At 37.7% G+C, this 17,150-nt stretch overlaps 1 protein-coding gene across 1 annotated transcript; it reads left to right on the top strand.

Annotated features, from left to right (window-relative positions):
* Nucleotides 1-2,141: 2,141 nt before the first annotated feature.
* On the top strand, nt 2,142-17,116 carry LOC139709563 (acyl-CoA-binding domain-containing protein 5-like). Its single transcript, XM_071621523.1, has 12 exons — nt 2,142-2,280; nt 3,499-3,619; nt 6,284-6,356; nt 7,282-7,329; nt 9,780-9,972; nt 10,696-10,944; nt 11,108-11,135; nt 12,734-12,872; nt 13,593-13,725; nt 14,226-14,384; nt 15,276-15,526; nt 16,904-17,116. The coding sequence occupies exons 1-12, from the start codon at nt 2,217-2,219 to the stop codon at nt 17,114-17,116; spliced, it is 1,671 nt and encodes a 556-aa protein (XP_071477624.1). The 5' UTR covers nt 2,142-2,216.
* Nucleotides 17,117-17,150: the final 34 nt, after the last annotated feature.

The following is a 17,150-nucleotide window of genomic DNA, read 5'->3' as shown; positions in this document are numbered from 1 at the left end:
GAGGAATATCTTATCATGGATGTTCCATGCATTTTCTTTATTTGTGCTTTTAAAAATGTTTGCATGTGAGTGTGTGTGTGTGTGTGTGTGTGTGTGTGTGTGTGTTGAGATCAATTCTTGTCAGTTCCGTAGTTTTTCTTTCTGTGTGTTTAATTGTTCGTGTGGTATGCATGTGTTGCATTTTCCATCATGCATATCTTCACTATCATATCAGTTGTACTTTGCATATTCTTGAGATTTCTACTGATGAAAGCTTTAATTGGAAGTTTGTGAAGATGGTAAACTGTTAATTAACTTTGTGAATTCACCAATAGTGCAATGCAAACTTGTCAGGAAGGCAACTATATATATGCTAACAGTTTATCTCTGTTAATAAGATCAAAGTTCACTTGTAGAGGAAACACATACTCGTGTATCGGTGTACCTTGAATGATAAGCCCAGGGAAGCTGGTGATAAGTTATTGCATTCAACTTAAGCTTGTAATGGTATTGCTTTAATTAAGGATGATGGCTTAAATTAGAGAAGATCTACAGATATTGTGATTATTGTGAATTGTCGTAGTGTTGATATTACGATTTGAGTTAGCAAGAGTTGAATGCAATTTAGGCATGATCAATAACCACTACTACTACTACTACTACTACTACTACTACTAATAATAATAATAATAATAATAACAACAATGATAATTGTAATTATAATAATGATTATAATAATAATAATAATAATGATAATAATTATAATAACAAAGATAATAATTATAATTATAATGATCATCATCATCATCATAATAATAATAGCAATAATGAACCACATTGTATTTAAATATATATTATTAAATTTCTAGAAATGTTAGATGCATTATGATGCATATTCAACAGTAAACTGCCATTGCCGATTGATGGGATTGGAATGGAATAATGGAATAATTCATTTTTTTTTTTAATGATGGGACATTGCTAGAGAACCTATTGTTGATTTTTTTTTTCTTATGCATGCATTTTATGTAATGATTGATACACACATCAATTAAGATTTGGACTTTCTTCACATTATACTGAAATGACGGCCAAGTATGCACTCAATTTATGCTAATTCTCAATCTCCCACATTTTGTGTAGCCCTAGATAGCCATGGCTTATTATTACAACAACAAAAGAAAAGAACATTGTAGCACTAGGCTACCTTGTAGACTTCACAACATAAAAATTATCTTCCTTAATATCTACACTTGTCAGTGATCGAGGAGGGTGATATAACTGTGCAGCGGATATTTTTGTGTGTCCAGTGGTTCTTGTGACGCCAGGGCAAGCAGCCTGTAAATTCATCAGCTAGATATGTGATGAGACATGTTTGAAAGTCATTAGCCATCGATGATGCAGTTGTGATGCCACTGTGGGATGTGTAATGACACATGTTCCAATTTCAAGTGCAGTCATACCCTCTTTGAAAACTTTTATCATATAGGCCTATATTAAAGGGTGTTTACAGTTATGGTTGAGGTGAGGATTTAGCTTTTAACATTTTGCAAGATATTCAGAAACATGAGATGTCAAAGAGCATGCAATTCTAAGGTGTATCAAAAGTTTATTTGATGAAAATCGGTTTTGAAATAACTGAGATATCCAAAAACAAGGTGAAACAAGTGAGATCCTAATAAGAGCTAGGCGTGCCTGTCGCCTTTTATTATTATCACTTTTTTTTTTATATCTCAGCCATTTGAAAACCAATTTTCATCAAATAAACGTTATATCCGTTTTAAAATTATATGCTCTTTCATATTTCATGAGACACGAAAAACAAACAAGCAAACAAACAAACGACCTCCTGCCATCCCCCCCCCCCCTCCCCCTCAAGAAAAAAAGATTGCCCCAGAGCCTACTTTCTATACTACTAGTATAATATCCGATTCGCCAATACATGTACATGTATATCCGACTGCACCTAGGTAAACCGAATCCGTCAGCTGACTGTAAACAATCACAATCCCTGCACTATGTACACTCACTCGGAAGACTTCACAACGCTGCGCTGTGGCACTGACTCTGCGATCCATGCTGCCTCGCATTCACACAGCGGTAACTACTAGTGTACTGTGTGGTCCGGTGCTTTATGCGCAACCAGCCAACAAGAGTCTAGAGAGGTGATGTTCATGACTGCTGGAGGCTATGTAAAATAATGATAGAGGAATCAACAACGATAGCCTAATACCACGATGGATGAAACCACTGAGAAATTCGAGAAAGCTGTTTCAGTGATAAGAAATCTCCCCAAAAATGGTAAGATTAAACTAGCGTTCTACACCATACACTAAAAAGGCTTTATCATGATTGCGAATGCGTACCCTGCTCTGCGTGTGATGACTGCTCATGTCAAGCGGTGTTGTGTCCTTGTGTTGTGACTGTGACTGGCATGCGGTAGACTCAAGAGCTTCTGTTCGGATTCTAGCAAGCCTGCCTGGAGAGAGAGTGGAGGGTGGAGTACATGTAGTAGGAGGTAGAGCCTACAAGTGTAGATCTTCTACTATGCTATGCGAGCTAGTAGTAGAATACCTCTTTGATGCAAACAAAGCAGAAACTACACTCACTACAGCATCTGCACGGGATAGTTTTTACTGCAAGTCCTCAACGTCTCGCCAACCAAGTTACTTGACACTTGTAACAGACAATGTCAAATGAATAAAATGAGCTTGCTTTGATTTGTGTCTTGATCAAGGACGCAAAGAGAGACAGACCATAGAACTTGGATGAACTGGGTAGCCTCCGGAGAATGCCTGGAGAACATTAAAAAACCCGCACAAAGGTTCGACCTCCCTTGCCAAACTTTGGCCACTCGGAAAAGCATCATGGGTGTTTTTTTACTGAACACGTAGCTGGCGGTCGAATTTTAGACAACATTATGGTCAATGGGCAGCTTGCTTTATTAATACCTTGTGCCTATTTAGATGCAGCACAGTGTCGGTGGACTGCCTCAACTCAGGGTAGCCTCTGCTCAGGAGTAACTTGAGGCATGACTCCATGAGGAGTAACGTTAGTTATAGACATCACACATCGATGATCTTCCTTTGCTGTTAAAGTGGTCGAGATTAGGGAATTGTTTAACCCCTGGGTGCTCCTTGTACACAGTTATACTGCGGGAGCCCCAACTCGTAGCATTGGGGCTGGTCACAGTTATGAATTATTAAGCTCTAACATCAAAGTACAACTAAAAGTACAATTTTTATTCCCAAATAGACAGACTTAAAGTATATTCAGACTACGGATTTAACCTTGACTGCATTGCAGAACTTTTTAGTTGTCTGTAAATTCAGTTTTTACATGGAGCAGGTTTCTATTTAGAATAAAGATTTTCTGTACCCTTTATACAAGAATAGATTTGAGAGCTGATGTTTTGCTTTTTTGTCTGTGTAATGTTAGTTTCATGTGTGAATTCCCATGCTTATTGAAAAGAACAAAAGCAGACTCAGCTCACTGAACTATTCCCATACTTAATTTCAGGGCCATTTCAACCATCCTACGAAATGATGAAACGCTTCTACGGTCTGTACAAGCAGGCTACAGAGGGACCATGCACTCAAGCCAAGCCTGCGTTTTGGAATGTGGTTGCAACTCAAAAATGGTAAGGAAAATTGCTGAAAACATAGGGCCAGGAGATTGGTATGAGACAACAATGTAATCAATAGCCAACTATAAAATGCATTAGAATTACTAGTATCGGTATGTATTATATCATCACTTATAACCATCCTACAATTGTACAGATCTGTAAAAATTGATTCATTTTGAATTGCATTTTTTGTCAAATTATTGTGTGTATTGTTCCAGGCAGTGCTGTCTATGTAATGTAAGAAGCAAAATAATAGTGTGCATTGGCTGTTCAAATGAGTTGGTCAGTTCTAAGCATTATTTTTCATTGTTCAAATTTTACTATCAGATATTGTGTATTTTAATGCTCTGCCCATTAATCTGATTGATACACTACACAGAACTACACAGAATCCATGGATCTTGTGGCAAAATCCATGCAGTCGTTATTTATAGTGTAGAAATCACACAGGTTGTAGTAGGCGTGACTGAAGGACAAATTGTAAAACAAATATTAGAACTGAGAAATAAGTACCGGTAAACAAACACATGTGTTCGTGTATATATCTAAGGAATCATGAGTCTAGTGGCTTCTTTCGGCCTATGAACAACATATAAATGGAGAATGCATTTCAAAGTACAATCATATGAGCCAACAGTTTAATGTACCACTGTACCAACTCAGACACTGCGCTCATCACAAGGTAGCAATTAAAGGGCCAATGTGTCTAAAGGAGCTGCAATGCATTTGTATTTATTTTCGTTGTTTTTTTTTTCTGTGCACTGTGAGGATTTCTTCCAAGCATGAGCTATCCATACAGTGTACACTCTACATTTTTAGGATTATTATCATACATCATATTGTTTCCAGATTGAAGTTTCTAAAAATTGAAATGAAATGTAAGGTAGTGTGTGTTTGAAATGATATACACTATGTATGACAACTCTTTGCTACATTTTGTCAAAGGCAATTAACAAACTGATCAGAAGTTAATGAAACAAGAAAATGATTTTGATTAGTTGATCACTCTTTGTAATTAGTCACAGGTGTGACTTTCAAAAAATGTTCCATAAGATAATGAAGATAAAGATAGAACTTCTAATGTGCCAACTTCGAATAGTACATACAGACTTTGTAATGCTCATTGGACTATATGTCTTCAGTCACATCTAGTTGTAGAACTCCAAAAATACAGTGTATGAAAGCAAAAGGGAAAACAAATTATGACAAACACTATATTCTATATTAGTAACTCTGATATTATCTTGGTGACCTCTAGCTGTTCAACATCATTAGCAGGTCTGATGTTTGCAGTTCTAAGGTTTAAACCTCAAGTGCATCAACATGTACATTGTCATTTAGTGGAAAACATCAGAATACAAAAAAGATGCAGTTATTCAGGTGTTCCAATTGTCTTAATTGCAAGTCCTACCCCATAAAGAATACAAGTGATCTAGTCTACAGCATGAAATGATATGTTTCAACTTTTGTGACACTGAAATGTCAAAAGTCTATTTTGATAGCTGCTATTAGCTGCTATACCACCTTTAGGTTTATGTGGCTACAGGATAAAGACTAAATGTATACTTTCTTTACATCCATGTCTTGAAAATCAGAAGTAACAAATACAGTATGGATTGATGCTCTGGTATTTATCATGGATAACATTAAGACCATAGCGCATGGTTTTTTAATCATGTAGGACGTACGTGTATGTACAGTAGGTCAATTCCATGCAAAGGTTGCATTTTATGAAAATCAAACTATTGAGTATAAATGATTAATGAAGCTTAATCAGATGATCTGGTATTGTTTACTCAAAGCAGCCTTTCACAACGGATATTTTGGTACCTCATTTGTGAACATCGGTGAACGTGGAGTGGAGTTATGTCCGAAAAACCTTCATTTTTCATGAAAATTGCCAATTTTTGCAGAATTTATGTATCATTTCTGATACACTATTATGACCATAATACAGCTTGTGTAATTCTCAGATGGCTTATTTTCTGAATGTTCTTTGGTCATAGATTGGTTTTATGATGTTCTAGAACTTGTTTCGGCATCAATAAATATTATTCTCTCAATCTCAAAATGTGGTAGTTGATAGCGTCCCATAAGTCACGTTTTTGTGTCCCATCAGTCACACTGGTTTTCCCTATCCTGCTACTGTACCAATGAGTAGATATTCATACCACTTGGCTCAGGGTAAGCACCAACCCTTTGCTACATTCAGGAAAGAAAATATCTTTCCAGAGACTCTGTGTGTAAGAATATTTCAGAACTTACTTTCCCATGTGAAAAACGGTGGTCCTCTAATGTCCCATAAGTCACGACAGCAATTTTTTGTTGCTGTACGTATTGCAATGATACTTTTCAAACTAAGTATGGTGTTTTCATAAACTGTGATATGATGGATCTAACCATGAACTGAGAAAAATGCATTTGATGCAACTATTTTCTCAAAATACTTGTTTGACATTGCCGAAAATTGTCACTTTGTCCCATAAGTCACAATGGAATTGACCAGTATCAACAACCGATAATAATATGTGCAGACCTTTATTTAGCAATGATGGTGATGCCTCATATATCAGTATTAATGTTTGAGACATTATTTTTAATACTTGAAGCAGTAATAACGCTGCAGTTGATTGATGTGTGTCCATTAAATGCTAATCAATTACATTTTGTATACAGGCAAGCTTGGACGGCTTTAGAAGATATGGACAGTGATGCGGCAAAGACACTATATGTAGATGAACTCCTAAAGGTACATGTAGAGAGCATTCACTTGCGTTTCAGATTTTTGCAGTGCAAGTTTTACAGCCTGCTTTTTTATGTCACTTTATTTTGCATGTGTGGTCAGTGTGAATGTTGACTTGGTCTTACATGTACTTTGTGCTTACTCTATCACCGAGTTTGAAAATTGAGTGACTCCATACGGGTGTCAAAATGCTGCATGTCGGAATGCTCTTTTTGTGATTGCTGCTGTTTTCTTTTAGTTTAGTTTTGTTTGTTTTTCCCCCAGAGAGATTAACCTAAAGGTGTGTTCGCAGCTTTATAATTTGACAATACCTTCTAGTATCTGGTGTACCTGTTTACCTTGTTTTACTTGTCAGAACTTTTGTTTTTTTAATAAGTATGTGCCTTTTGCTTTCTCTGTGTTAAACCCACTGTAATAATGCAATGTTGTCGATACATGTGCTGAGCATACATTTGCTTAATGATGGAATGATATACAATTGTACATTGTATTAAATAGAAATCTGTTCAGTTTTTTGTTTGCCCAAAGTGGTGATGAAAAGCTCAAAAATTACTAGTTCACTGTTGTCAAAATCAGTGGTACATGCAAAGCTAGCATTCTGAATCAAGTACCCAAGTTGCACTAATATTCTTTTGATAAATGTTTTCATTGTAAAAGCATCCAAGAACACTAGTTTGTTTATTAGTAAATATATACCCGGTAATGAGTATCTTTACATAGAATATTATGATACCTCTACTGAGGTTTATAAATACATGCACATTGCTGCCTTCGTTTTATTTCTTTACTTCTATGATTTTATGTACATTATTCCAGGATTGACAACTGTCTATCAATGCATGCTGTGTATTAGTTATTGTCTGCACTCCCCATACGACACACTCTTCTCATCAAATTCTTACCCTGCTAAATTTCACTTTCTGTTTGATAGATTATTTTGGAAAATGCCAACGCCAGAGACATCCCCCATCTTCGACAAGTGAGTCTCAAAAAGAAAAGAAAAGAAAAGAAAACAAGATAGCCTAAGTGATATACATGTATAAAGTAATACCATTGCCCTGCACAATCTAATGTTATAGATGCAATGGCATTCATTCTGATTACACATCATCTCTCTGACTGTATACAATCTACATATATTTTCCTGTAATGCCTTGTGCAAATCATCCAGTTTTGACACTAACAGTATTGCCACACCACCTTTTCCTTTTGCTAATTATCATTCATCACCTCGTTATTGAATGGTTGGTGGCTCTCAAGAGAAGACTCATAAACCATGATTCTGGGTAAACATGAACAATATGCAAATACTATTTTTAGCCTCTTATCACTCTAGATTATAACACCCCAGACTTCTTACATATCATCACTGTCTATGTTTCTGTCTGGTAGATAATCTTCGATAGATTCCAGGCTAAAGACCTTCCTCACCTCTATCAAGTGAGTTTATGTTTCTCTGTTGCCATGGTATCTTCATACACTTCTCAGTCACTCTCAAACTTTACAAAGGAGACCACTTTGATGGCATGGAAACTGGTATTCACTGTACAGTATTGAAATTGCACAAGTGACACTGCCCCTGTATTGAAACTCAACATATTGTATATTAATCATAAAACCTGGTTCGCCATTCATTTGTTTGGACCATCATGCGTTCAAAAACAAACACAACACTGTTCAATGTTTATCACAGGATCATCATTTATCTGAACTCATATGGAGAACTTAATGGCATTTCTCTTCCCCTTTTTTTTGCTGTGAGTAGATGAACAGATTCTTGCAGAAAGCTTTCAGGAAAGACTTGATAGAATATTCACATGTACAAGATCAAAACCAAACAAATATTTGCTCAGCAGGATGCAGCCCACTTAGACTAAATCACACCATTATATTAATTATGTGGGAACATGCACTGCATTTTCTACACTAGGTTTCCTCTGCTTAAAGTGATGGTATAGTTTTGTTTCAGATGGGGTTTCAGATTTTAATGAGATAATTACTGTAGTAACCAATTGTGAAAATATGAGAGAGCAAACAATTCTAAGAGGAATTCAAAGTTAATTTGATGGAAATTGGTTTTGAAATGACTGAGATATCCAAAAAATAAACAAAAACAAAGGAGGGTCCCACCTCTAACTTGTTTTTTTTTTTTAAATCATATTTCTGTCTTCTTGTTCTTTTCCTGTTCTTATCTGGCATTCATCAAATAATGTGTTTGTTTGTTTGTTTGTTTGTTTGTTTGTTTGTTTGTTTGTTTGTTTGTGTTTATACATTGGATTTAATGGCTGTTCAGTCTTGTGAATTCTTTTTAAAAGGATTGTTTGTCAGGGCAAATGGTGATGCATGTTCATTTCCTGTGTGCACTTTGTGATGTACATACATGTAATGTATGGGTTGTGTAATATTGCATGAGTAATGTCTTTTAGAACAGTTTTGTGCCATCTTTTAATAACTTAACTATGCATGTTTGTCTATTAAAGAGATGTTTTTTATATAACCCACTAACAAGTGTGTCTAGGTACTCTGCTCAGATGCTTGTATATTCTTACGTCAAGAACTACAAAAGACATTATGATAATGTTCAATACAAAAAGAAAATAATGATTATGATATGAGACAAATGTGCCTCAAAATGCATTTCCTTATATGGATCTTTTATTTCATACATCTCAATTTACTTCTGTATGTACTCAATAGTCATAATGCAATTCACAAATTTTCAGTATTATCTTGACTCTTAAAGGTAACCAATTGCAATCTTTTGACGGACAATGTATTTCAACAAATAATGAAAATGACAAGCTGCTCTCTTATTTTACCTGAGATTATGGGTTACAGCACCAAACTTGTGAACTGTTGTGACTCTGTATTTAAATCTGATAGCTATGTCAGATTGTATGCATCTTCCTTTTCATGTATAGATTGTCATTTCTTGCTGTAACTACTGTACAGAGGCTCTTCTAGCATTTCACAATAATCTCTTAACACACATTATTTTGAAAAGGAATCCTATCTTGTGCAATATTTTTCATCAATCTTTTAACCTGCATGAGTTAAAACAATATACCTGAATGCTATACAAAAAGAAAACATAATTGTTGTCGAAATTAATAGAGGAATCCCATCTTGTGCAATATTTTTCATCAATTTTTTAACCTGCATGAATTAAAATTATATACCTGAATGCTATACAAATAGAAAACACATATTTTGCCCTAGTTTTGGATGAAATTAATAGATATATTTCAACTTCTTGAAGATAGTAGAATTACAATGTGTGCTCATGATGTGATACAGTAGACTTTGTTAAAAGCACAAGTCTTCCTGCCTTAGCAATGTCGGGTTTGAGTGTGGAGTTGGCTACGATGACAAAAGACTTCGAATTGTGATGTCCTGAGTATGATTTGGTTCTTGTATTGCCCACTGAAGATTGTGGAAACCATGCCACAGACAGATGAAGTTGTTGGCTTCCTGAAGGCCATGGGACCATTCTTTGAGTTTGTGTCTGTGGAGGATGCTGCAAAGGAAGAGGAGATGGCCACCTCTACTCCAAAGAGTGCAAAGGTCACCAACTATGCTAATGGCAAAGTCAAGATGAGGGAAAATGGAGTCAGTGATCATGGTAGGTCATGTGAATTGTAGTTTATAGCTCATTTCTCTTTTACCCCCCCCCCCCCCCCACACTTTTCTTTTCTTCTGTTCTCTTGAGTACATGCAGCCAGAATGCAAAGCTCACAATGTACAGTTGTGTATTACTGACCAATCAAATGACTCTTCAAACATTGATTTCAATTGTACAATTACGTATGTACCATGAGCTGCCATTCTGTCGACATTTGACAAAGTGACAATATGTACAACAGTGCAAACTATTTTCAATGATGAAGACATTTTGAAATTAAGTGCTGAGCTTGCTTGATGTATCATCATGGTTTAAAGTGAGATTTTTTAAGGGCAAGGCCATGTTGTGTTTAATCAGCACCATTAAGAAGTGCAAGAAGGGCCTTCAGTAATGTTCTATTTCATAAGAGGGCCTCAAGGCAAACCAGAGGGCTTTTCCTTGGTCATGGCCTTAAGTGCATTAGATTGACTGAAGTCCTGTAAACCCACTGGGATTAAGTCAAGCAGCTGGAATGTGTACTGTTTGGCGACCTCTGCTAACATATCCAGATACTTTATTCTGCCGATTAGGAACAATTGAAATTTGTAATTCATTCGTTGCTTTTGTTCCATGCATCTTTTGAGTGGTAAAATTGTACATGTAATTCATGAAGCCACTATGATTGTATTTGTAGTTCAGTAATCTGTCAGTTTTGCTTGTGTGGTACAACTCCAACACCTGCAGGTGATCATTATAATGGAGTCATGAACGGGGAGCAGAATGGTCATCTTGAGCTTCCCAACGGTCTCCATGACAACACTCAGCATGTGGATGGAGAGACAGGGAACGAGGAGGGGAAGGAAGAGGAAGAGAAGGAGGAGGTGAGAAACGGAGAGATGGACAGAACGGATGACCAAGCGAAAGAGTGTGGCGTTGGCTCAGAGGGAAGGGATGACAGTCTTGTCATGGTGGAGACTGCGCGAAATGAAGAGGGTAAGAAAATGGAGTCTACATCACACGTCACATCCAATCACACAGACTTTATTGAATACTTGCAGGTGGATGATAAATGCCAATGTATCTCCACTCTTGCTATTTCCCGCCGTGTGTGAAGTCACCACTTACAAACCCTCTACCTGTTCTGCACATTTTGCAGCTGGACAGAATTTCAGACTATTGAGAAGGTACTGCTAACTGCTGCAAATTGAATGAATGCAACCTTTCCTGAAGGGTCTCAATATGTTGCCACTTAAATTGCACAGAACTTTGTTTATCCCAGTGTACATTATGCACTGCGCATATCTTCTCCATAGGTAAGCCAGGTACTTTTTTTTTGGGGGGGGGGGGGGGGAGGGTGGTGAAAAATTACCGCAGGAAAAAACATTGGTACTGAAAGATTTCAGGAAGATTATTAAAAGGATTTAAATAGCCAAATAGCATCACAGCTGTTCAAAGATTCATAAATAAATATTTTCCACGTTAAGACAAGAGATATCACATTGCCATGTGCGTTTATTTGTTCATGTAGTTTGCAGTAGAGCCTCATGAAATATAAACTTATTAACACTGCTATCGAGGGATTACAGTATTCAAATGTGGCAATGACATCTTCAAGAATTCATTATTCCTCCAGGACAGTCCTGCAGTTACAATAGTGCAGAATACATACAGATAACATACATACAGCTTGTAAACTGATGAGTGTATTAAATGCAAAGACCAGAGAGGAGAGACATCTCATTTTATTCTAATTACTTTGCAAGTAAAACATGCGAGTTGGTGCATGTCAACCCATTGCTGTCAGTCAGGTATAAGCATGGACAATGATTAGCAGCAAGCAGTACAAAACAGAAATATTATAAAAAGATAGTGAATTGATTTAACATGTGTAACACTCGTCAAGCCAGTTGGAGCAAGTGTGTTCACAAGACATGGGCAAATAGATAACGTGATTGAAAACTGCCATATGTTCATGATTAGTGCTCAAGTTGGTAGTACCTGCCAGCAGAATTCAACATGCACTGTGCAAGCCCTGGTTGAGTAGTACTTGAATCGAGCCTTCACAAATTTTCATAAAGATATGCCAAAGTTAAAGAGTGTGTTTGTCTTGAAGTTTTTTTCCAACAGTAGAGGATTTTTCTTCGAGAGTTTTTGTTACTCGGATATTCATAATCAATTTTGAACCATTTTGCATTGCATGTGTGGGCCAGAAATTTTTTTTTTTTTCTTGACAGAATCTATATGATGGCCTAAATCTCCTTATGTCTTTCATAAAGCATGTTCCATGAAGATTAAGAAATACACCAGTGGGTCCTTTATTTCAGCAGTGAGAAATCCTTCCATGCTGCAAATGCTATCCCAACTGCTGTGCTATTCAAATAACAAATTAGAGAAGATGCATCATCCAAAAACGTGTTTTGTAACAAGTAAATGAATGGCTTTTATTTACTATGAAGGGGTGGGGGAGATGGGCAACTGAGTATATACTAGACCATCTCCGGTCAAGCAACATGTCCTGAGTCAAATATTTTATTCCATCAAGTTGATGTTTTGTGAATGTCATCTCTAATCTAGAAAGCTGGAAATAGATAGGATTAATAAAACAAAAATCAAAGTCTGTGACTCATTAAGAGTTGATTGTGGCATAACTTTCTAAGGTCATTGGTTGCTCTGTAAAGTAATAGCATAAATGAAGGGAAGCTTGGGTCGTTTTGGCAAATAAAAAAAAGAAGAATAAGAGAAAGTTAGATTAACCTGAGCGGATGTTTCCCTTCCATATCAGATGCAGTGGAGCTGAGCCACCGATCCTGATTTCTAAGAGCCAACTGGAGGCCGGGAGAGAACATTTGGCTGCAGGCAGTGAGAGTGAATCGGATGGGGACGAGTTCTGTGACTCTGTGGATGAACCACTTATGGATAAAGTGAGTTCCTTTGAGAAGGAATTACACCTGATACTCATCACTCGTGGCTTGGTATACTCCTCATGACAAAATAAACAGCTGCACATATGCTATTTATTCTATCTTGTGAGAAGGCATATTCCATGATATCTTGATCTTTCGATTGTCCATTATTTTGTTATGGGCAGACTAAAACAGCAAAACAAAACAAACCTGAAAACTGCATGCAAATGACGAATCAGCAGTGAGCTGTTTACACCTGTTGCTGACTCTTGCGTTGTCACATGAATTCAGACAACACACTTGATGATAGATTTTGTCCATGGGTATGTAATACCATGTGTATCATGAACCATATGCCATCATCGACATACCAACTATAATCAGCAAAAATAAAGGGGTAAGGTACTATGATGAATGTGTCATCATCATGGAGTTTAATTTCATGAGAGCAAGCAAAGACAGGATGGCCTTTTAAAATTTTGAGAATAAATTTCATCTCTTGTCTGTTGTATACAAATTTATATTTGCAGGTGAGACAGGTGATTGAATTTGTTGGTGCAGAATGCATATTTATCTGATGACAGAAAGAAAAATTGGAAACCATGTACATGCATGCCATATCAAATATATTGTTATTGGGTTAAATGATCCTGGATATATACCAGATTGTTTCACTTGGTGTTTTGTTTAGCACTACCACCAAACTGTTTTCCTTCCTTTTAAAAACTTATCTTGCAGATCAAAGTAGACCACATATCTGGGACATCACACATGCATCCAATTAGTGAGGAAGAGAGAGAATCTACGCACCAAACGCTATCAACGCCATTCAATGGTGACAACGCCCTAGTTACGGAAGCAGTTGTGCACAGTAAGCATGTAATATGTGTTGTTTGAATGTGTGGGTTTGCATGGTGAGGTGTGTCCATGCGTGAACAGATTTGAGTGTTCAGTGTCCCCATATGATAGTCCTTAGAAGTGCTGACTGTATTCTCTGTGGGTAACTAACAAGAGCTGAGTAAGCTTGTTCAAAGTTCCAGGAACTGATGATCTTTTGCACCTACCCAGTCAGAGACTTGGTACCTGCTCAGGGGTTCAGAATGTAATATGTATTAAAGCTTGTATAATATATGTAAAGCTTTTATAATGATGTTATGATAATGATAGTAATGCTTGTATTATTATAGGCTGTTGAATAACTATAGTCTAACTGAATTTAAAATGTACTATAAATTTGCTAGTATCTATGAAGTAATGTTGTGTTTCGATTTTTTTTTTTTTCAAGCAGTAGCCAATTTGCTTCTTTTTTTTTAGAGAGAGAGAGAGAGAGAGATAGAATTCAAATATGAACTATCTGTGTTTTTGTCTCAGATAATGTTGATGCAGTGATAGTGCCTCACACCAGCAGTCCCAGCCACACCTTCAGACCGTCCCTCCTAGGGGGCGGGGACATGTCTGAAGGGTCCAAGGGGCAGGGTGCAAGGGGTAGCAGGCAATCTCAGGGCCTGGCGGGACACAACTTATCCAGGGGTAAGACGGTTATAGTGTATGACTCCATGGGTGCTCTTTGTCGAACCTGTGCTCTCGTTTAGGGAACCCACATGAACATTTTTGCTAGGCATCCCATTTTGATTTAACATTAATAATAATAAAGACTATAATGCTCGTTGGTCTCTTTACCAGTCATGCAAATGCTGATTGTAATTGAAATTTCTGTTTTCATACTACTGAGGGGATTTTATAAGCCAGGTAACAAAACAAACATACATACTAAACCCTTTCATAAAATGTGTTGCCCCGCCTATCCATATCACTGTTATAAGCTTTCAAGACAAAACCTGTCAATGAACTCTCATGTGCATACACTTGATGCGTGTTCCTCATACAATATTGATATTGCTGTTTTGTGGATAATTTTAAAGAAAAAAAACGGGAAAAGAGAAATAGCAGTGTTATTCAAAGTTTATGTCGTTTGCCAGAACCATCCCTACACTTAAATTTGCTCTTTTAAATGTTGGTGAAATAGAAAAATACTAAACAGTTAGCAAAGAGATAATATGCACTGTGAGTGCCATGGAATTGAACTGTTGATAAATTTCTGTGGGTAACAAAGCTATGTTTTGTGCTATTGTGTAAATTAATATGTGTTATGTGAAGTTTGGCTGGAAGAATAAACCTACCATCAAAGAGAAAAAATATTCATGAATAAGATCTCCTTACATTTGTCATGATGAGATTATTGTAAATTATTCCCACATTCATGTGGCTGAATTCTCCAAGGTTGTATACCTATCAACAATTTATGAAAGACATAGCTATGTTGATTTAGAACCAAGAACGTTGCTTGCATTGTACAACATTACATTGTTGGTTTCAAACTGACAAAATGGTACAGGTAATATGCTTTCTTGTTTATGACAGGAAGTCTATCTGCAAGCCACAGCCGAGCGGCCGCACACCTGAGCCACTCCGACGCTGGAGTGGATAGGGCCTTAGGAGGGCAGGAGGGGGGCAGACTACCAGGTGGTGGGCATGGCAGTAACCCCGGTGCCCCCATCCCTGACCCTGTGGTGGAACAGATCACTGTGTCCCTAGAGAGGCTGCAGCGAGACATGAACAGTGTGCTGGTGAGGCTGAACACACTAGAGACCATCGCCATTTCTAGGCATCAGGTGAGACAAACACCCCCATAAGTATCTGTCTGGAGAAGGAGAACTAGAAAATGACATGAGAGTCAACATACATGTATTTCTGTTGCCTGTACCTTTTTATACCCCCGCCAAACGAAGTTTGAAGGGGGTATATAGGAATCAGCGGACGGTCGGTCGGGCGGTCGGTCGGGCGGTCGGGCGGTCGGGCGGTCGGTCCGTTGCAAATCTTGCGTCGCGAACTACTTCCTCAGTTTTCAACCGATTCCCATAAAACTGGGTTGTAGATGTGCAAGACGTATTTTTTGACAGTACCCAAAAGTACGTTGCCATGGTAACGGCATATTATGGGCAAAAATGGGTACAAATCTTGCGTCGCGAACTCCTCCCACAGTTTTTGATCAATTTTTATGAAATTAGGTACAGATGTTCATCTGAATATGTTAATGTGCAAGACACATATTTCCGCAGTGGCAAAAAGTGCGTTGCCATGGTAACGGCATGTTATTGGTAAAATATAGGGCAAAATGCTTCATGGCAAAACTGCTTCATCAGTGTTCTTCCAATTCTCATGGAATTCATATTGAATGTTTGTCTTAGGATATAGGTCAGCATGACACATTTCTTGACAGTGACAAAAAGTATGTTGCCATGGTAACAGCTCACATATTATGAGCCAAAATGATGGAAAATTTTGTGTTGCAAACTACTTCCTCAGTTTTTCCCCAATTTCCATGAAACTTGGTACAGATGTGTGCCTTTGGTTGTAGATGTGCAAGACGCATTTTTCGACAGTACCCGAAAGTACGTTGCCATGGTAACGGCATATTAATGGCAGAAGATCAAGGAAAGATCTTGCGGATTTAACTACTTCCTCAGTTTTTTGACCAAAGCTTATGAAATGTTGTTTTGACCAAAGCTTATGAAATGTTGTTTGGCGGGGGTATAACCAGTCGCTGTAGCGACATTTCTAGTTTTTTATGTCTCTTCATTCCTCATTCATCTTTCTTCTTTTTCCTCTCTTTATCTTCATTACATCTTTTTCCTTTATGTTATCTTCATCCTTTGCCTTTTCCCTCTTCCTCAATCTTCTGCCTCCTCCTCTTCTTCTTTTTCTTCTTCTCTCCTAGGACATTGGTACAGGGTTATATTATTTGCTGATGTTAACTGGCCATGCAGGACAAACCATGAATTGTCAAGATCATCCGCCTTTATTTGTGGGAGTTCCCAAAATTGATAACTGTGATTTTTTCATGATAAAAAAAAAAACAGCAAACAAAGAAATGTGTAAACAGCAACATCACAACTGGTCCAATGCACCTTATGCTTGGAGAGTTACGTGCGTGGCATGCAGAACAAAATCACATTTGTTGCCAACTTCTTTCTCCCCATTCGCATTAGATGGAGACTCAGCAGGCATACATGACTGAAGGGTCTCCCTTATCAGCAGGCAGTCTACACCCCAGGACCACACCCAAGCCCACGGCTCCCTGGTGGTGGCCATTCCCCACCCTGCCTGTCAGGACTGTAGTCATCCTATTGGTCTGGCCGGTCATCGTCCACTGGGTCCTTCGCTTCTTGGCCAGACACAGGCGGGGCCGCCGGCGCCCCTGACTGCATCTACAGGCTTTCGTCATGACGACCACAT

The sequence above is a fragment of the Diadema antillarum genome, unplaced genomic scaffold (genome assembly GCF_040938485.1).
Source record: "Diadema antillarum isolate AM-2024a unplaced genomic scaffold, OU_Dant_1.0 seq00001450_RagTag, whole genome shotgun sequence".
In the NCBI taxonomy this organism is placed as follows: domain Eukaryota; kingdom Metazoa; phylum Echinodermata; class Echinoidea; order Diadematoida; family Diadematidae; genus Diadema; species Diadema antillarum.
Note: the sequence above shows the minus strand (reverse complement) of the source record. Positions and strands in the feature narration are given on the sequence as shown.